This window comes from Aplidium turbinatum, chromosome 6 (genome assembly GCF_918807975.1).
Source record: "Aplidium turbinatum chromosome 6, kaAplTurb1.1, whole genome shotgun sequence".
NCBI classification, from domain to species: domain Eukaryota; kingdom Metazoa; phylum Chordata; class Ascidiacea; order Aplousobranchia; family Polyclinidae; genus Aplidium; species Aplidium turbinatum.
Window position 1 is genome coordinate 33,108,023 of NC_137477.1, and position 22,859 is coordinate 33,130,881.

General features: G+C 38.0%; 1 protein-coding gene across 2 annotated transcripts in view; it reads right to left on the reverse strand.

Moving 5' to 3' along the window:
* LOC145772229 (sodium- and chloride-dependent GABA transporter ine-like) overlaps positions 1–22,859 on the reverse strand; it is a 55,710-nt gene that overhangs the window by 23,850 nt on the left and 9,001 nt on the right. Inside the window, exons 1-5 of one of the 2 annotated variants that reach the window (XM_082584081.1) lie at positions 19,622–19,691; positions 11,334–11,468; positions 9,215–9,443; positions 5,961–6,093; positions 5,628–5,762 (exon numbers count right to left, since the gene is read on the reverse strand). In XM_082584081.1, coding sequence (XP_082440207.1) covers positions 5,628–5,762; positions 5,961–6,093; positions 9,215–9,443; positions 11,334–11,442 — 606 coding nt within the window. In that variant the 5' untranslated portion in view covers positions 11,443–11,468; positions 19,622–19,691. Of the gene's footprint in view, positions 1–5,627; positions 5,763–5,960; positions 6,094–9,214; positions 9,444–11,333; positions 11,469–19,621; positions 19,692–22,859 lie in introns of those variants that run through there. The other variant, XM_082584080.1, reaches the window with a different exon arrangement.

Sequence of the window (22,859 nt, forward strand, 5' to 3'; positions counted from 1 at the left end):
ATGACTGAGGTCTGGTTAAGTGAGTACAGGGGTTGCGTAAAAGCGATTGCACATCAATAACTTAACTCTAACCTTCAACCAGGGATATCTATAACTACGGGATTGGAAACTCTATCCAGTGCTATACATCAGTAGGGTCATCACATTACTACGATTACAAAAAGATTAACAAAATAAAATACCCACTAAAAGATATACAAAGTTCGATTTTACAATAATAATACAAAATTTACACTCACATTAAAACTTAATTGATGTATAAAAGTACATTTACGCTGCTAGAAAAAAAAACGATGAATCCAAAAATTGAATGAATGCAACGAGTCCAAAAACAGCCTACTGTTGTTCTTTAGCATTTTGCGTATTGCAAATCGGATCAGAAGTAAATGAGGAGTGTTCAGCAATTAGTGAAATATGCTGTTGTATCATCAACTTGTTCACACACCAATCCAGTACGAAACCAATCCGTTTACGATGTCATCAGAACTAAAACCAATACTCATTCTGGAAATTTTTTAAGCAGCAAACAAAATACAACATGACTGCACTAATGGAATACAAACAAATAAACAAACCAGGCAAGCGTAGACCTTACAATTTACAGCAGGTGAATTGATTGTTACACTTTTGGTTGTTCGTTTAGCCTACTACTTGCTGCCCTTTGAGTTCAATTTATGTGATTATTTATCACAGCAGCGCACAAAGAAAAATGACCCTACTGTTGTATAAAATGGTTTTCAGTTCCACAGAGTTTCCAATCCCGTAGTTATAGATATCCCTGCCTTCAACATAATAAAATCTTTCCATGATTCATTCCCTGCTAGGGATCGTTGCTTGCTCGTGGGTATAGAACACATGAAGAAAAACAAAGCTCCAGAACCAGACAACATTCCGCTTGAGTTTTTTCTCTCAAAGTTACGGTGTTATCTCGGTTATAGGTGAATTGTTCGTAAACAGTTTTTCGTAAAACAATTGTTCGTAAACAATTGTTCGTAAAAGCAATTCTTCGTAAAGCAATTCTTCGTATACATCAATTCTTCGTATAGGTGAATTGTTCGTAAACAGGTGATAGGTCAATTGTTCGTGAACAATTTTTCGCAACAGCAAGGTTTGTCTTGCAATTTCCGATGAAGGTGCATAATGCAAATTTTCCTGAATAACCAAGTTACGAGACATAAACAAATAAGCACAATGAAAAAGCGCATTTTTTGTTATTTATTGGAATAGAACAATTGTCTGTGTTTAGCAATTCTTTGCTTACACTACCAATACTACTTTAAGTAACTTCGTACAAATTGTCCACAAGCCAAGTTTAGTATGAAGTATTGTGTGCAATTCCACGCAAGTAGGCTAATCACGAATTTCATCATCTTGAAAGTCTTGACGCCAGGTTCGGACGACTCTAGTTAGTCTTTCTGCACTGTCCTTGTACTTCTTCTTTGGAGGGAGTCCTGCCTGGCCACTGACATACTGTTCAATGCGAACCTCATTTAGGTTATGCTCTCGCTTGATTGCAGATATGAACTTCCAAATATCTGGATGATTTGCAGATACCTGGAACATGAACCCTCTGTGCCATCCTTCAATGCTATTATTAGTTTTGGGAAGGCCACTGAGGACGCCATCATAGCAGTTCCACATTTGAATTGCAAACATTGGAGGACGGCGCCCTTGACGACGATCTGGGCGCCCAACCCAAGTGTCTTCAAAGTAGTCAATTACTGGCTGAGCAACATCTGGTAATACATTCCCATCGTTTTTCTCCAAATGCACTGGCACAAATGGAAGAACAGCCACGGTGAGTTGAAAGTGGGTACTCTCTGCTTACTGCATTGACCATGGCCATCTCAAAGTCAGTCATGATTGTCTCTGGAACAGCAACAGCAGGTAACAACTCCATGAATGTATGTCCCTCTCCTTTTGTCCCCCAGCAGGGCATACACCAGAGGCACTGAAGTGTTTTCCGTCAGTCCGTGTATTGTGTAAAGCTGTTCAAACAGTGAAGGCACTGTCTTGAAGGTGCCGTCAGCATACCAGTGCTTTGAACGGGCAAGGAGCTGCAGATTTCTTTTAGTGGCACAATTATGTGTTTAAGCACAATTAGCACATCTCTAGCATATAGGCTACCCTAATTGATTGTTTGTAAACAATTGTAACTGTTTTTAAAAAAAAAAGCTGTAGCCTAACTTTTATGAACATTTGTTTACGAACAATTAGTATTACGGTCAATTGCATGCCCGAAGAATTGCTTTACGAAGAATTGCTTTTACGAAGAATTGCTTACGAACAATTGTTTTACGAAAAACTGTTTACCAAGAAAACGTCGGACACCGTTATCTCACTCCTAACAAGATCAGCAAATGTTTGCTCGCATTCTTCTAGATCGTCTTATCACGCTAGTTGAGGATGTACTCCTAGAGTATCAATGTGGCTTTACCCTTCTCGTGGCACTGTAGATATGATCTTCTGTGCTCGACAACTCCAAGATAAGTGTCAAGAACAACAACAACCTCTTTCATTTATCTTTTTGGGACCTGAAGAAAGCATTTGTTAAAGCTCCTCGACCTGCTATGTGGTCTGTTCGTGCTCGATTTGGATGCCCTGACGACTTAATTACCCTTATCCGTGCTCTCCATGATGGCATGCTTGGCAGAGTCTGTTACCAAAACACCCTCTCCGACCCATTCCCCGTTACAGGTGGACTCAAACAAAGATGCGTTTCAATTTTGCGTTCACCTATATACATGTTTTGCACTGTATGTAGTAAGGATGTGCCGATTAATCGGCATCGGAATCGGCAGGTATCGGCAATTTTTGGAGAATCGGCATCGGAAAAAATTGCCGATTCTTTATCAAAGTTTCCTAATCAAAAGTAGCGCGAGCGCGTGGAAATACCGATCAAAGAACGGCTTCTTTGAACAACCGCATTAGCGTCAACTAGCATTCGGAGAGCGGTAGTCTAAAACTCTAAATTATGACGATTGTCCGCCATTTTGTAAACTCTTGTTTAGTAGGCACGAGATCAAAGTACTTTCTTTCTTTGAAATGACGAAAAACGTTCAAAGAGAAAATCAGACCAGATAAAATATAAAAGTTGAATGATTGATTACACAACGGTTAGAAGTTAAAGGAGAAATGGATTATTACGTAATAGTTATTAGCTTGCAGTATGCGAGGCGCTAAAAGCAAGTTAAGAGAAAAAGCGAGGGAGTATAAACTGCAAAGAAAATGAGAACAACTGTCTGAAAGATTCAAAACGCTTGAAAAAAAACAAAGGGCGTCAATGGAAAACAACGTGTGAAGTAGCAAGTTATATCTTTTCAGACGCTAAATTGCAGTGAATTAATCTTGTCACTTAGTAAACACGTGAAAAAAGATTACCTCGTTTGCGCAATAATCACTCGATTGTTTGTTCAACGCATGAAACGGACTATGTTACAGCCAAATGCTGTCCCAGCTCTAGTCGGCATTCGGCAAAATTAGGGAGCTTTCTTTGATCTGTAGAATATACCTTAATGCAGACATTTTTAGCGCAGCAAGAAGAGAAATGATTTGGTGGAAAGCAAACAATACTATGTTTCCTGAGCTGAGCAAAATTGCAAATAAATTGCTTTCGTCACCACCATCGTCGATCGAAAGCGAACGAATTTTCAGCACAGGTGGCAATATTTTTACGCCTCAACAGAACATACTTACCACAGCAACTGGAGAAAAGTTGATGTTATTGCATTTTAATTTACGTGCCTTTAATTTTGAATATTAAAAAGCGGAAATGTTCTTTGAAATTATTGTTTAATCGTTGTAAAATTCGTAGTCACTGAAAGTTGCTTAATGTTAATTTACTAAGCAGAGAAGTAACTTCCAAGTATAGGTCTATTACGCTTAATGCGTTCCACAAACAATCGTGTGATTGCGCAAACGTAATCAAACCAGCTATCCGGTAATCTTCAGGTGTTTGCTAAGCAACAAGATTGGCTGCAACTCTGCATTCGAAAACAATACTAATTTCTTCACAAGATGTTTTTCTTTTTTCGCCTATTGATGCACTTTGAATGCAAGGCTGGTGTGTTACTTTTTTAAAGGTTTTTGTATATTCAATACCGCTGCGTTCATTTTCTTTTACACTCTAGTTTTTTTATCTTCTTGTTTCTGGCACCTTCTTGAATTCTGCGAGAAAAATACTGCAAACCGCACAAGATATTATTTTGCACACTGCATTAAGCTACGTTTATTTTGCACTCTGTGAGCAATGGCGATTTATCTCTTTTAACTGATTTCCGCAACAAATAAAACGCGTGTCTATCACTACTTTGTAGCGCGCAAGAAGCGAAGAACTACCATAAAAAATCACGCTCTAGAGCAGGCGACAAAGTGAACGCTTTTAGACATTTCAAAGGCAGCAACTTGTATCAAAATCGCAACCACTTGTAGAGCGCCAACTAAAAGCAGCTTTAATCATTTAACCAAAGAATCGGCATCGGAATCGGTATCGGCAGATATTTAAGAATCGGCATCGGAATCGGCAAAAATTCTGTAATCGGCACATCCCTAGATGTAGCTGCAATGCTAAACGAGGTCTCACAAACCTCCCCTGGTATCAACATGTGCTGTCGCATGGACAGAGGGCTCTTCAATCTTGCTCGCTTCCGTGCTAAGTCGAAAACCTCTGCTCATACAATTCATGAGTTACAGTTTGCCGATGACAATGCCACATCTGCTTGGACTCCTGACGATCTCCAAACCATAGCCACCATCTACAACAACTCCTATGGACATTTTGGAATGGAAGTTAACACTGATAAAACTAGAATACTCAACCAACCCCAACATGTGCAAAAGATATTGAACATCGTATAAAAGCAGCACATTGTGCCTATGATAAACTTAACCATCGTGCTTTCAACAACCATGCTATATCTATCCGCACAAAAATTATGGTCTTCCAGGTAGTCGTTCTATCCACCTTTCTCTATGCTTGCGAAACCTGGACGTTATACCGCCGTGACATCAAACGTCTTGAAAAGTTCTAGCAGAGGAAACTGAGGCAAATGCTAGGCACTCGCTGTGAGGATTGTCTCACCAAACGATGCAATCCTTGATCGCGCTAGGTTGCCCAGCCTAGAAGCCACCATGTTGCAACACTGCCTTCGCTGGATAGGACATGTCATGCGGATGGACCCAACGAAGCTTCCTCGAATAATCCTTTATGGTAAAATGGAGACAGTTAAATGAACATTTGCAACCACATATTTGTTAACCGGGGCTTTCACCTGAGATGTGGATTTCTTTTTAAGTCTGGCTTTTCTTTCTGCCCTGTTATGATGTCAGCACGTCCACATCAGCAGCAACATTAGGATTGACATGTATGACAACAGTTAATTTTTGACAACCAAGCCATCAGATCTTGCATTGTACACTACAGTATGACAAACCGAATTTGGATAACAATGGTTAATTGGTTATCATATACAAAGCTGCCGCAATCAACCAACCGCTAAATAAACACAATCACTGGACACAGACTTGCGCCGAAATAATCGATGCGATTGAGCTAATTTGGCTTTTACCAATGTGGCAAAATCAAAATGTCGTCCTTCGCATCACTTCGCAACGAGTCACGGTTTTACCTCAATGTTCTTTAGCTCGCTCCACACAGGTCTGATGAAGTAGTAGACACCGTCGCCGGCACCGGGCAGCGTTGCGACGCTCACAAGCAAGATGATAAGAACTACGTAAGGAAAGGTGGCCGTGAAGTATACGACCTGTTGGTAAAAAGCATTATCACAGCAGAACCATACAGTGTGTACAGTGTATACGAGGTATTATCGCAACGTTGAGCTGTACTGACCACGTCGTAGACATAGACTAACAACAACAAAAAAGACAGTACACAAACAAGTTTTTCCTTGAAAAGCCGTTTTGGCGAGATGTCTTGTGTTTACAAGGCCACTACTGCTTACCTTTCCTGCCGACCTGATTCCTTTAAAGACGCAGAGGTAGCATAAGACCCAGGCGAGCACAAAGCATCCGAACACCTCCCATTGCATTGACCCCATATCGTTTATACCGGACGTCTTATTGAGAACCTTTCGCCTGCAACATACAGATCAGGTTAAAGCTAGAACGAAAAAAGTGATTGTTCGGTGCACATAAGCAGGTAAGATTAGCAATAATTTAAACGTAACCCTTCCACTTGTACGTATCCTGGTGTTTATCAGCAAGCTACCAACAATTCCGTGTCCCAACTGCACTTCACATGAAAACGTATAAATCTGCTCAGATATCACCAGCATCTTGAGTTCCCGATAATTTCCAGGAAAGCTTGCTTTTTAGAATGAAATTTTTAGCTTTTACATTGCACACCTCGCAAAATATTAATGTCATGCAAAAAATACTTTTAGTAAACAGATATTTTATACTCTTTCCGCACTTTCAGCCTTAAGCCTCAATAGGCACTATTATTAAGTCACACATACCTCGAACTAGAAGCTAAATTATGCTGTTTATTGCACAACATATTTCGAAAAACGAACAGATTATTTTGAATTCTAAACAGCTTAGCTATCCCTTAGCGCTCTTTACCATACAATGGCATTTTAACATGGAAATAACATACTAACGCGCATGAATGGAAGATGTAGTTGTACAGTGTACACCATATATATATATATTTTTTTTATTCGAAGTAAACACAATTTCCTATTCGGTGCCATAATATTTCAACTATTTCATAACAACTCTCGACATTTCATCAAGCCATACTATGAGATGGTCTGCACAGCGAGCAATCTTTGATTACGGTACTGTATTTTCTTGAATAGAAACCGCGCCTACCATTTTTTTTTTGAACGTTTTGTGCGGCTCCCATTTGAAGGTAGCTTCTATTTTTTTTATATGAACGTTTTTGTCTTCTAAATTGGTGCTCAGTGGGCATTCGAGTTTATCTACCATAAGTATCGGTAACGAGAAAACGGAAACAGTAAGTCAGCTGCAATTTTAATGTGTCTTTTTGTAAAACCGCTAATCCCACAGCTGCCATTATTGTCGCATCTGTGTAAAGCAAACAAAACCAAAAAGAAGTACCGGTAGTGTTGATTAGGTGACAGTAAAATTCTGCGCTCTCTTTTGTTAAAAAGTTTTTTTACTGTACGACCACTAACTGTAATGTGACAACTGCTGTTTTTCGCATGTGCAAGCTATCGCGTATCGTTAGATATGTTTGCTTTGTTTTCTTTTATCAGTAAAGAAGCGATTTCATTTTTGTCTTCTGTGGCTTCTATTCGAAGGCGGCTTCTATTGTTTATTTTTAATCAAATCGTGCGGTTTCTATTCGAGGGCGGCCTTTATTCAAGAAAATATGGTATATAGGCTGCTTTCAGCATTCCAGCACACTCACACACAGCACTCTTTGCTTAAATTTCACCAGCAGTACAGTATGACGTCCCAATGCCATTTACCTGTAAAGTTATTAAATCTACATGTTGAAGGGAAAGATGAGACAGCCAAAGAGCATATTATTAGCTGTCCGCTCCAGTGCTGTGCAGCACATGTCCTCAATCCTCATATCAAGTCAAGCAAACGTTAAAATGACCGTATTCTCTTCGAAGGCGGTTTAATGTTTCGAACCCAGTGGGAGAACGAGGCCCGGAGAAACTAAGTGCAGTGACTCAGGACTCAGGTTACCAAACTAAGCGTCCAAAATGTTGAAATCAGCAAGCTGGAGTTTTGTTGCGTAGTTTATACAAGGACTGAACGCTAACTGTTGGTTAGTCGGGCTATCGAAGGTCGATACAATCATATAGTTTGTGATTCAGATCAGCGCAGGCATTATTAACCAATGAAAAGACCTGTACTTCTCTGCTAACGTGAGCAGATAAGGCGATTGGTGGTAGTCGGTGGATGCGATTGGTGGATGCGTATTATTACTTTGATGCTTGAGGTTAGCATTCAATAACAATACGCATTGCTTCGTTTTGGGACAAATATTGGCACATTAGGTACCGGCATGTTCATGTTCGCTGCGGCATCATGCCGGATCTGCACTGTAGAGTGCCAGACCACCCATGCGAAGAAAAGTGGCTTTGGTTTCAGACAGTTCTTTTCTCAAACCAAGTCCGTTGCATATAGATATGTTTGCACGCAAACCTTGTATATGTTGGTTGTCCATCCAGTTCCACATCGAGATGGGATAGTTGGCTCTTGAACGAACACAGGCTTATGCTGACGTTCACAGTTCGTATTAAAAGACCATCATTACACTCATATATCTTAATTCAATGCATTACATCTGTTTTATTGTGGGTAATGGGCATGCTGATGTTCTGTCGTTGATGGTGTTACACTACAGTCCACAAGTTTGACTACGTTACGTAATCGACTACCCGACAGTCCCGACTAGCAGATTCGTTATGAAAATATTGTATTATTGTACGTCAAAGACGTTGTTAGTAGTGATAATAAAAAAATTTGTTTGAAGAAAAAAAGTCGCTCATCAATTTATCAACTTGGTGATCTTCAAAGCTGCCTCACAGAAATGACAAATGATCAATTGTAGCAAAATCGATTAAAATTCTGAATAATTGGGAGCTTTAGTGGTATAAATGTGGCCTTTGCAACTCAATTCCTAAAGATGGGTTTAACTTTGACGAGCAAGACGGATCAAAGGAATAAGGAACGTTCAGAATAATGCTGGCGATTAAACGTACTTGCAAAAACAAAATGTGTTTGTATTTAGCCAATACAAAAAGTACACAGTTATTTGGCGCCTTCCTAAAAATAAATTTCAAACAAACGTTTTTAAATATAAATGCTCGCAATTTCAGAAGTCTTCTGAAAAAACGTTCGACTAGTTGCATACCGATATGGCCTGTGTTGTCTTAAAGTAGACAGGTAGACACACTGCACTAACTACGAATGACACCGGAACATTGAGTAAACCTAAACGTTACTTGCCAAATTTTAAGATTTTTTTTTAATGAAAACAGTGCTATACGCTTGAGTGCTATCGGACAAAACGTCCATTGTTCTGTGCACGCCATTATTACAGTTTTCTTTCCCTGACGAAGTAAAAGACAAAATACGTTTTCTAGTTGTGATTGACTTTAACAAACGAATAGTGGTCTTCATAAAAAAGACAGCGGTGCGGAATAATCGATCCCTTGAACTGGACACTACGAATAAAGCTTGGCACAAGCAGATTGATCAGAAAACTTACTCGAAAAAGTCTTGAGTAGGAGATACTACTTTGGAAGTGGAGTTGCTAGTGGCATTGAAAGTCGAATTAACGGAACGTCCACACAACTCACTGCTCCACGTCTCATTGCAACTGTACCAGGGTAGAATCGTTTGAAAAGAATTGAAGAGATAGTAAAGTGCCCATGTGATTATAACGTTGTAGTAAGTGCATAGAATAAAACTAATTGCAACAGTGGCTGCTCCAACGCCTGTAAGACATAGATTGTGTCAATCAAGGGGTGATTAGACATCAACAAATGATGTCACACAAGGATTTTTGTAACAAAAACGTATACATCTTGGCATAACAGCTACTGCTACACACTACAAAAATATGTTACAACTTTCCTGCTAAGTGATGTAAGTAAAAACATTATATGAGTTAGAATTATGACATACTTTCAAACAGGTCTTTAACTTCACCGATACTGTGTGGAAAACTCTGCCTAAAATTTGTGAGTTAAAGTCTGACCACAACATGGTCTTCTTGGATTCAATGTCAATGTCTGATGCACCCATAGAGCTATGAAAACGTGGCGGCGCACCGGGCGGGCGAGCATGAATTTTTTAGGGAATACTAGTATCAGGAACATAGCCATGAGGGGTTTCAGGAGGCAATTGCTCCTCCAAAATTTAATCTCGTCCCCACAAAAAAAAGTTTTAATACTATTACAACGCTTTATTATCATTGTAATTCATGTTGAAAACCGTTTGCCCCTCTCCCAACAGTTGCTTATACCCCTACAAAATTTTCCTTCTAGCTGCCTCACTAACCGGTATTTTTCTTGAATTGCTTGCAAGTTTTTGTTGCATAGGTCTCATAGTTGCATTATCTTTTAAAGTACAATATGCAGTACAATAATTTTAAAGTACAGATAAGACAGAATAAAAATAAAAAAATAGGCCTTTAATATTGTAATAATTTCAAATTATGAAAACACACAGCACAATCTTCGGTTGAAAAAAAAAATTGGCTCTGACTTCAACAAAATATCACACCATTTATTAAATTGAACTAACCATTTCATTACCTCAGAGTACACAAACTTTCTGTCCCTAATTCTAAAAATAATTCAGTTATTATAATTTTTATAATATTTTTTCAATTTCGCCGTGGTGCACCTGGCAACCTTGTATGGTGCACCAGTTAAGAAACCCTGGTCTGATGAATAATACTGTTAAATATTATCCATTAGACAAATCCAATAAAACTACATTGTGGTCAGACTTTAACTCACAGATTTCGGGCAAAGTTGTCCTGTTTTGTGGTATATTAAAGTTTCATCAATTACAGAAAAAGCGGAAACAGGAGGTGATTTAGTGGAATGCACTGAAGCCGCAGAACTATACACAGGGTTGCCATCGACATGGACTTCAAAATAAGGACAAATGAGAAATCAAACTTTTATGCGAAACAAACGTTTTCGAACAAATCTTTGCATTTATACGAGCCATGCCGTATCGCATGCCATATTTTTTGCCAGAAACAAACTGTTCCCGCAATTCCTTGTTTGTAAAAAATAACTCGTGCATCTCACGTCAGCTCAGGTCTACTTTTACTTGTAGCAGGGATTTGACTGTCATTTCACTCTGTTCCTTTCCTTGTTTCACTGAGCCGAAACAAGAGAGAACACTCGCTCCACAAACGCATTACTGACTGGAAGGAAGAAGATGATGCTAACCAGCTTGTAAAGCAACGGAAAACAGTCATCTCCAAAAAAGATCTTCATTCACTTGTTCTCAGGTTCATCCTTGCGAAACACATCATCTGGAATCTTTTTGAGTAAAGCATTAACAGCCGAGACCTCATCAAACAATTTATCCTTCATTGCCATTAACGAATCAATTTGCTTCGCCAACCCCTCAACTTCTTCGTACTCTATGGTTTAATCTTTTAGAAGAGTCCACTTGATGTGTGTTGGATGCTTCTCAAATCGATACCACTTATTGACATATATTCCAAAAAATATATAGAATTTTTGTAATTGTTGAAAATAAGACAAAATACGGACAATAAATTTTTGTAAGACATTGCCGTTTAAAATAAGGATAAATCTTAGAATTTAAGAAAAGTATTGCAACCCTTACTATGTATATACCTTTCATTAGAGGACAAAGCATTCCTATTGCTTGCACAGGACCGAACCGTGTATACTGTCCGATGGCCATTTCCATATATAGAAGGGGAATACCGCACAGGAAAAGCATCGTGAAGTAAGGAATAAGAAACGCACCTGGCAAACAAGGAAGTGATTGCGTGGAACAAGAAACCGGATGCGGTTAAAGGATGTAACTTGATTACTTGCATATCATTCATTTTGCCATGATAGATAATAATTTAATGATAAAAAGCAAGTTCCTCAATGAATAGCACTCCAACATGGTGGTGTGCAACTTACATGCTATGAGGTTAGGAAATTGTTTAATCTTACTCAATCATGGATGTGTAATCGTTCTAAGTTCAGTTACAACTTGGTTATTCTTGGTTTAACATGAAGGCTACAACAAAGTCCAGTGAGTACCACTCGTCGTCATCAAGGCGATATTGTCCAGCACACGACGTCATAACGCAAAGCCTGATTATTTCTTGTGACTGTTGTTGAACTTGCGCGGTTCAGAGTTATCGCTTGCAATGCTAGTGTATCAAAATTTAATCTCATCACCGTTTGCTATTCTGTATTATGATACGGTCGAAGTTCGTGTAAACCTTCATCTTGCCGCTGCTATGTTATGGCAAGTAAAGTATTATTTAAATTTTAAAATACAAAATCTTGTCTATTAAGTTGTTTTTTTTAATTTCTTATTTTGATTTTCAAGTAGATCTGTTTTATTTTCAGGTGATGTGTTATGTGTTTACTACACACCGAACACACTCAATAAGAGAAATAGGTGTGTTCTCTCCTTGCAGTCTCTAAAAAGGGACAAAAAGATACTCACTACTAACCATACTAGGCCAAGCGCATTTTGCAATGTTTTATGAACAAATTAGTCTTGGACCTTGGTGTGTGCCTTTGTTTTGTTTTTTCATGTATTTTTCTTTCTATGAATAACATTTGTAGGCAAATGCATTTTTGCCATACTGTGTGTCGCAAAGATTATAATTTTTTTACCTATTTGTATATTTAGTTGAATTTGGATAACGCTTCATCATCGGATGAAATTTTAAACATTAAACCTCGAAGGCATCAACAGGTCTCGAAATTCACGGCGGACATGTCCGACGTCACAGCATGTGATTTCCACGGGAAGTACCATCTAGATCGGTCATATCTGTCCGCCGAGAAATAACACATAAACTAGCGATACAAATCGTCATTGCATAGCACGAACAATTGTTGCGAGAATACAATTTCCCGCGCATTCTAGCGCGCATCTAGAAAATGTTAATACTGTATCCCTTAGCTTCCAATCAAGCAGAAAAACTTTCGATTTTTACGTTGCTTCAACAATGGATGACATTGAATCAGCGTAACAAAAGTGAATTCTTCGCTAAGAATCGATGAGAGTATGGTACTTCTACACTAATTACGCGCAACTTAGTTCAAGTCTTACGTCACAATGTCTGGCTTTGATCTCCGAGTAATATCGATAAGGCAAGGTTGGTTACAAAATTAGATTATACGAGTAGGCTCTTAGAGCAAGATGAAGCAAAATTCGTTAAGTTTTGGTATTACAGTGAGAAAAGGCCCAGAGAAAATTCTGAAAGTGAGAATGAGGGCGATGAACCTACTTGCTTTTCGACACTTTCGCTCACATGACACGCAAAAATAAACCTAAAGAAAAAAGCCTAGTGAAACTTGGCACAGCAGAAAACAGTTACATTAGTGCGGAAGTTTACCCACTCGTACCCAGAGCATTGTGACGCAAAAAGCCACACGACCTCGTTCGGTGGAAGTTAATCAGTTATGCAGCGTAATAAGCGGCCACACGACGCTTTGATTCTTCCAAGCGCACGTCGTTGGTCTCTCTAATGAAAGCCTTTCAAAGTAACTTTTCTGAAATTTCAAAAAGACATCTAAAAGCTGTTTTATGCCTTCACTGGTACACCTTTCCTTTGCTATTTTCTTGCCCTAAACATTAACTTTCAGGGTTGTATGATTGGTCAGCTGTATGATTCGCATGGGCTTTTGTTTGTTGTTTGAAAAAGAAATTTCATTAACTGATTTGTTGTTTCGGAGCATAATGGTCGAAACATTTAGTCAACTTGAGCAAAAAGGATAGAGCCAAAAAAAGAAGAAATCATACTCATATGAAAGCCAACGCTTCAAAAATTAAACTGTCTTCATTATCAGTACAAGTACTGTTGCTCTATCCTTTTTGCTCAAGTTGATTTGTTTTAATTTTTTACTGTTGTATGTTTCGATTCTGCATAAGATAAATTCACCTGTATGGGTTTTATTACTTTCATCTGCCGTTTGTTACTTTTCATGAATGAATAATATCTTGAGTCCCTTCTAAAACTATTCATAGTAGGTTACGATTAAAAAGTTATGTGGCCCGATAACTCATGCGTAATTGACAAAGCGGCCCGCGACCGCAAAAAGGTTCGTCACCCCTGATCTAAAGGCTATATTTTTCAATTGTGTCATTTTACATTGCACCAACTGAATTGAGGTAAGATGGTAAGAATTCATCTCATCAGACTTACAGCTCAACTTATACCTTCCTTTAGCACAGTGTTTTGCAACCTTTTTTGAGCCGCGGAACACCAACAAAATATTGTAATGATGCAATAATATAAACAACACAACAATTTATTCACTTTCAGTTTTTTTCAGTGCGATATTTGTGTGTGTTCTAATTGTTTGTCACATGCCTGTAGTCTACACTCTACAGTCTACACCTCATGTGATCTGTTTCCTGCCGTATAATTTACTCGTAATCATTCTTATATCACTTGTTCTGTTTGTGCTTTTCAGTCTGGAGTATCGTTACATTTATAGCGCAGAGTCAAATTTATTCTTACAATTTTCATTTTATGTATAGCCTAATGCAGATTAAATTAAGGAGACACAAATTCAAAAATAGGAAAAGTTAATTGTACATCAAATACACATGGAATCCATGGACTTGGTCAACAGAATGCACAAGGAGAACAACTAATAGAGTTTTGTGAAAACAACAAGCTTGTAGTAACAAACACAACATTTGCACAGCATCCTCGTCGACTGTATACCTGGACATCACCCGATGGAAAACACGAAATCAAATTGATTACATCATGATCTCACAAAAATGGAGAAGCAGCATTAAAAAAGTAAAAACTTATCCTGGAGCTGACTGTGGTACCGATCATCAACTGCTAAAAGCAACATTGAAGCTTCGACTACAAAAGATGACACACTCTTTACCCCCACTTCAATTCGATTATGACAATATGACAGAAAATTATTCCATTGAAACAAGTAACAAATTTGAGGTTTTATTGGGTATAGAGGAGGAATCATCACCTCAGGAGCTTTGGAATAACACAAAGGAAATAATTTTAAAATCAGCCAAGAACACATTACCAATGAAAAACAGGAAGCGAAACAACTGGATTAGAGAAGAGACATTAATGAAAATAAAACAACGGAAAAAATTGAAAGCAAACATTTCCCATTCAGAAGAGGCCAGACAAGAGTACGCTCAGCTCAATAGAGAGGTACAAAAGGCCATGAGAAAAGACAAACGAGACAATATAGAACAACAATGTTGTAAAATCGAAAAACACGCATCAAATAACTCATGTCGTGATTTATACCAAGCGGTAAAAAGCATAACCAATAAGTTCAAACCAAAGCTAGACAACATAAAAAGTAAAGATGGTGAAGTTTTGTGGCAGAAAGAGGAGGTAAAAAAGAGATGGAAAGAATATTGCGAAGAATTATACAAAGAAAAAGACCCTATCGATAATGTACAAACAAATCCAATTACACAATGCAAAGATGAAAATGATACAGAGCCACGACCACTGCTGAGTGAAGTAGAAAATGCCCTAAACACTATTAAAAACAAAAAAAGTCCCGGATCTGATGATATACCCATCGAACTATTGAAATATATTGGAGAAAATGCAGTAAGAACAATTCATAAACTTTGTATCAGAATATGGGAAACCAACATTTGGCCAGATGATTGGGTAAAGTCAATATTTGTCCCATTACCAAAAAAAGGCGATATAACGGAATGCAGCAACCACCGAGCAATTGCTTTAATTAGTCATGCCAGCAAGGTAATGTTAACAATAATTAAAAAAAGATTAGAAAACAAAATTGAACACGAATTAGCTCCTGAACAGGCTGGTTATAGACCCCGCAAAGGAACAAAAGACGCAATATTCAATCTTAAAATGCTGATAGAGAAACGAAGAGAACGTAACCTTTCAACTCACTTATGTTTTCTAGACTATCGAAAGGCTTTTGATTCAATGAAGCACCAACAATTGTGGACAATTCTGAAAGGTTATGGCTTTCCTACACATCTGATCAATTTAATGCGAAGCCTGTATACTGCTCAAAAAGCAGCAGTAAGAACTGGAAATGACCTCACCGAGTGGTTTTCCATTGGAAAAGGTGTCAGACAGGGATGCATATTGTCACCATATCTTTTCAATCTATATACTGAACACATAATGAGAAAAGTTTTGGAGAATTTTGATGGCTCTGTGAAAATTGGAGGGAAAATGGTAACCAACTTTCGATATGCTGACGACATAGTGTTGGTCGGTGGAAGTGTAACGGAACTGCAAGAACTTTTGAATAGGGTCAAGTCAAGAAGTGAAGAATATGGTTTGCAATTACATCCCACAAAAACAAAAGTGATGGCCATAAGTAAAATGGATGAAATTTGTCCAAACTTATACATTGGACATTGGTGGTAATGTTGTTGAAAGTGTAAGTAATTTCTGCTATCTTGGCAGTGTCATAACTGACACTTATGATGATAGCACGGAAATTAGAAGGCGAATTGCTATGGCAAAAACAGCTGTGACATCACTTACAACGGTGTGGAAACAGAGGTCAATTGGTAAAAACACAAAATTAAGATTGCTGCGAACTCTCGTTTTCCCAATTGCCACATATGGATGTGAAATTTGGACATGCAAAAAACGTGACATTAAAAAGTTAAAAAGTTTTGAAACGTGGTGTCACAGAAGACTATTACACATCAGCTGGATGGAAAGAAAAACAAATGAATTTGTTTCCCAACAAATAAACGATAAATGGAGTCTGATTAATAACATTAACCTTAGAAAATTGAGATATTTCGGACACATAGCAAGAAGCAACTCGTTGGAAAATTCAATGTTGACTGGGATGGTGCAAGGCAAACGAACAAAAGGACGACAAAAAATGAAATATTTTGACAATATCAAGCAAATTACAGGAATAAAAAGCATACCGGAAACACTAATAAAAACAAAGGACAGAACAAAATGGAGGCAGTTCATAAGGGAGATCACAGCTGATCAAACATGATCAATCTGTTGAAGAAGAAGAATGCAGATTTAACTAATTCCTGATGAGGACACACATACATGTCGAAAACGTTTGAGTTGATTTTTTAAACTTATATTTCTTTGTAATGAAACATGCTAACCCGCTAAAGTTACTTTGTTTTGTTTGATCTTTCTATCTTCTTTTGATCAAAAAGAATGCGTAATGTGATAAAATAATCAAAAAAAGTATATAGCGTATCACAATAAAATGGGCAAATGCAAGTTTATTACGTTTAAATTGAAAGAACTTGAATTTGTCAATTTAGTGTGGTACTGGTACGGTCCACTTTTTATCAATAAGTTAACTTGTATCAGTCGATTAAACTGTAGATTCACCATTCAAACTTTAAAGAACATCATAATGCTCCATGCCACACTCATTGTAATAGGCTATAGTAAACGATGCAATGAAAGAAATGAAAGGAATGAAATAAATAAACAAACTAATAAAAGAAATTAGGACAAGCAACAAAAGACCGGAGAGAGAGAGAGAGAGAAGCAACAAAAGAGGTTGACTGTTAACATGGTCGCCGCTGGGACCGAACAGTCTTCATCCTCATCATTGGTAGCAGTTAAAGTCAGGGTTGAGAAAAACCCGGGTTTTTTTAAAAAAGCCTAACCCGCATGGTTTTTTTTTAAAAAAAACAGGTTTTTACCAATGAAGTGCCTCTCACTCACAGTACATGCTGGCATAACTCAATAAAATAATGCACTAGGGCTGTTTAACTATGAGGCCTTCTTGCATAAATAAGCTTTAGTGTAGTACAAAGTGGCATTACTTTATTTTTGTGTACAGAAATATCCACTGTGTTTTCAATTTATCCTTGGAAATTTCCTTCACAATCACATCCTAGTCCTAATTTGAAGTTTGTTTTAAGTACGGTACCTTGTTGTACCTTGTACTTTGACTAATAAAACTTTTCTGTTTTTTGTGAACCCCCACTGTGTTTTTTGTGAAGTTTTGTAGTACTTTGGTTCATTTTTTCAATTTTCTGATAAAAATTGGACAAATATGATGCTCTGGTTTTTTTTATGGGTTTTTAAGTGGGTTTTTTTAAAAAAAGCACCCGTTTTTTTTGGGTCGGGTAAAATACCGACAACCCTGGTTAAAGTTGGGTGGTTCATTGGTACCACTGGTTGAGCATGCGACCACACTTTTGACTTACAGAACTTAATTAAAACTGCAGCAACTAATTTTTAATACCTAAGTAATTCAACAGCTATAATTCAAGACTTTTTTTACAGTTCTTTGTTATGATAAATTAAAACAGTTGCTTCTTGAAAAAATGTACCGTATGAAACGGTTGGAAACAGTATAAAAATGAAAAAACATATAAAAACAAACAAAAAACGACAACTAAAAACACATTTGTAACCACTCCAACGGTAGTTATAATCGAACTTTATGAAGTCATGCCAGAACTGGTACCACTTTTTTTATAAATGGGGCCATCAAACCACACCAATTTGTCCCAATTGCAAAGAAGCAGGAAAATTAGTAAGTATATATTCAAAAAAATGTGTAACAAAGTTCAAATTACACCAAATTATCGTGTTGCAGATCGTGATTTCGGATAGTGAATCCTCTTCAGTACAACTTCTTGATAAATTTGGTGTAATTTGAACTTTGTTATACCTTTTCCTTGAATATAGAATTTCCAGGCATTGTATCCTATGATCTGTAAATGCTACTCTCTAGCACCAGCTTGAACAAAAGAGTTCATGTTCTCACCAGTCGGCTGCGTAGCCGAGTGGTGAGAATGTCTGTGCGAAGTTCGAAAGGACGTGGGTTCGACACCGCTCCAGAGCATGCGGTTGTGTTTCGGCAAAGACACTTAATGGCAAGTCAAAATAAGGGGAGCAGTTGACTCGAAGACTATATGTCACTTCGCTGCTTCCTGTCGTCTGTTGTATCGCATCTGTGATCGCAGTGTACTGTATGTTATCGCAATGGGCGCAAATAAAAACACGATTATTATTACCAAAAACGCACCCATACGAAAAATAATGAAACAAGCCTCAAAAACCAATTGACTAAAATCGTGAAAACCCATCTATACTAAAATTATCAGCCAACCAATACTGGCACATTGCATAGGCGTACTGGCGAGTTGCATACACAATACTTCATCTTCATGACTATGCTGCAGAAAGTGTAGTCTAGTTTCAATCATTAGTTTTTCAAAACCCTTTTTCCGAATTCAGGAAACTCAAGAGTCTCCGGCCAAAATGCACATGGCACAGATGTCTTCATTTTTGACCGTTACAAATGTTTTTCATGTTGTGTACAAAGTTAAAACAGCCAGGTTTTACTACAAATGCGTATATTCGATAGCACAGGCCAAAAATTTTTTATATTAAAGGCACAACATGTGAGAGTCATTTTGGGATAATTTGAGGCCCCTAATTCCAAAAATGCACTTGTATACTTTTTTCAAATTGGCTCTAGTTTTTGAGATACCGGTACAGCAAAACTATGTTTTTGCAGTTTTGAGTATATACCCATAGATTTAACATCGTGTCGTTTATTACATAGACAAAACTGGAAGTAATCCCAGGAATGTTTTTGAGTTGTATAAACGCAATTTGGAACCAATCAAGTACATTACAACCAAACAAATAACTAAATAATGTCTACTGGGCTAGTAAAACTCAAAATACGATGCAAAGTAAGCCTGAAAATACAAGATGAAGAAAATGAGGATACAAGATGAAGAAAATATAAATTTGTTAAATGACTATAACAGCATCGGACTTGCTAAGTAGGCTACCACCGGCGCCGAGTCCCGGGCGGGCGGGCGGGCCGCGCCCGCCGGACATTTCAGGAATTAAAAAAACAATTTAATGCAATTTTAAGTCCAAAAATTTCTGTAACCATCTGCCACCTTCTGATACTAGCCTACTTACCTTATTCGCAGGGTTTTGTCGCCATGTGATTGGCCCTACTAGACCTACTAATTAAGCGATTAGTTTTCGTCAATTATTGCCATTGTTACATTCATGCAACGTTAAACAACGTTGATTTGCCGTTAAACGAGCAAAAGTGTCCAGCCGCGCCGTTTGTATCCACTCTGCCACTCGTAGCCCTGTGCTACAAATCAAGTAAATTGCGCAAACCTGCGAGGAACTTCATTCGTGGCAAAAGTCTGACCGCAATTTCCACTGCTTTTACATCGTTTTAACATCGCCAGATGTTAAATCGGTGTAAAAACTGTAGCATTGTTCTTCATAGGAGTAATTTTCTCTCAAACGACGTTATCAATTAACTCTGCTGCCAAAATGCTCTATTTTGTCATCTCAATCATCACAGTTGTGTCTGTTACGTCACTGATATTAAACTGTACACACCTGTTGGTTTGGCCGGATGAAACCGTTGGTTGTCATTAGTTGCAATTCAGCTCCTTTGTTATATAACTGTTCTAATTGTAGATTCAATGTCAGCTCGGTTCAATAGCGCAGTTTATCGCTAGATGGCTTCTCGGGAGCTGAATTGCCGTAAAATTGCTTCTGCGTTGCATTACAGCATCTTGTATCTTATCTGTGCGCCCGCTAGGAGCGACTTATCGTACGAACCCACCGATGTATTTTGTGTGTGTTATCGTGTTGTATCAACAATTGTAATGTAATTATGGAACTAGTACAGTAGCCTATTGTAGTTTTCGTCCCGCAACCCGCACATGCCAATCACAAAAAATATGCGGAACTGAATTACCACGACCAGGCGTTGTTGCGTACCAATTATATTTATTACTTGTTTCCAAATCGTGTTAGTGGGGGAGGGGGGGGGTCAAAAATTCGGAAAAAAAGCGTTACGTAATATTTGAACGTTCCCTTAGGGGTTAGGAGTTAGAGGTTAGGAACTCACCGAATCGGACTCACCGAATAGTAGCAGACCCTGAAAAAAAGGCTTGACCAATTGACCATGCTCCAAAACATTACTGAAGTCTGAAGATATTGAAGTTACTCTCAGTCATGTCTGTTTTACCTATTGTTTCAAGCAAATCACCACTTGAAACAATTGAGGGCAAAGAACAAACATAAATGGAAACCTCTACCACGCAATGGCCGCCTTGCAGACTCCATTTAAGCATGAAGTTCCAACTTCTTTTGTTAAGACTTCATTCAAACATGTTCACCGTGCAGAAGTATCAACTGTCATAGTTATTCACGGCTCTCTTTATGCCATGACACTCTGAAATTTTTAGCCCTAACTTTATTTGAGCCCCCAAATGGGATTGAGTGCAATGTTTGCATACGGTACTTTTGAAGAAACTCAGGACTTATCTTGATCTCCCAGCTTCATGTCTAAGTAATGAGCTTGGTAACCTCTGTTAATGAAATCACTCAAACTAAAGCACTTTTTCTACCATATATTTGTCACAGTTGCAGTAAAATATATCTCAATTTTTAGGACACCATTTTGTTAAAAGCATATTTTATTAGCCTATGTAGACTGCCGTATATTAGTCTATATATATATCAGAAAAAAAACTCCTTGTAGCAAAAACTTGGCCTTAGCAAAGGCTTACAATTAAATTTGATTCGTACAAGTATCAATTTCAGGAAGCCTACCTTTTCAATACAAAGCTGCATTCATAAAACATATGATATTCAGGCTATTTTTCTTGTCGTTGTTGTCATGTCTCTATGGCCGAGGGTGTATCATTTTACCACTCCAGATTCACGATCAGGGATCTGGATCTGCAATTTGCCTTTTTTGGTGACGAGGTCACTCGACACGCGCCATCACTATTCGACAAACGCCATGCCTTACAGAAAAAAAAACGAAAAAAAAGGAAAATAAAAAGGAAAAAACTGAGAGTGGACTAAACGTCGTCAGATCGAGGAACAATCGGGGAGAGGGGGGCATCACATGATGCAATTATAAAAGTGCTGACTTACGTAAACTTTCTTGCGCCAGGTACTTCAAAGCAAGGTCTAAAAGCGACGCTTCACACGAGAAACTCCAAAGGCATCAGCACCGCGAACACTGTACAGGAAAATGATTTGATCGAAGTTCCAACGCCTGGCATCAAACATTTCGCAACACACGTTGCGTGCTATTCGACACAACGAGTTTCTTTTATAGATGAAATAACCTAGGCTACGTTGAGTTGTCAACGTCTATGCCAGTTTGTATTTTGCCATTTGAGCCAATTAACAATATTGCTCTGGTAAAATGACTGTTGGATATTTGCTATGAAAGTTTTTCACATGTAGAAAACAGCCTAGTTTCCGACCAGATGTTCAGAAATACAGATGAAAAAAGCCACAATTTTTATGGAAAGGAGTTCTCTTTCAGAACATTTCGAACACTGCAGGGAAATGCTTTGATTGAATTGAAGTTCTAACGCCTGCCATCAAACATTTCGCCACACACGTTTCGTGCTATTTGACACAACGAGTTTCTTTTATGCCGAGTTCCTTTTTTGCTGAAAACGTTTGAAATTATGTATCTATTTCATTTCTGTATTAATTTTGAATTATGCAATTCAATGTTATTAAGTTGTTATCGATTGTCTGTCTATGGTTTTTAAAAGTACCTCTCTACCAAAGCTATACTTTTATAGATAAAATAACCGAAGTAGGCTACTTTTAGTTGTCAATGTGTTTGTAAGTTTGTATTTATGTCTGACTTATGCACTTGTTGTTCCAAGATTGCAGAAATGTTTTGCAATGTGAATAAAGAATAGTAGACAGATAAACACGGTTGCAACTCGATTTCCTTCCACTAAAAGAGTTTCTGTGATTACGTAATGGGCGATTTTGCACATTCACAAAAGCACACAACCCAGCTAGCAAAACCCGTCGTTTTTACATTGATTCAACGTCTGCAGACGTTGAATCACAATGCATGACATGTATAAACAAGTTTGCTGGCTGGGAAGTCTGGACATCTGCAGGAAACTTGTTTCGCACCAGGCGAGATGCCATCCTTTGAAAGATTTACCAATGATGGATTTATGTAGCCAGAGCATGATGACGAAAACAAATTTAAGATTTCCTTTCCGTTATATAACTTAAAGCAGGTGATTGATACAGGAGACAATAATCGCAGAAGCACACAATAAAAGAATACAATAAAGCCTACTTATTACGCAAGTTTTTTACATCAAGAAAATAGCCTAGTTTCCGACCAGATGTT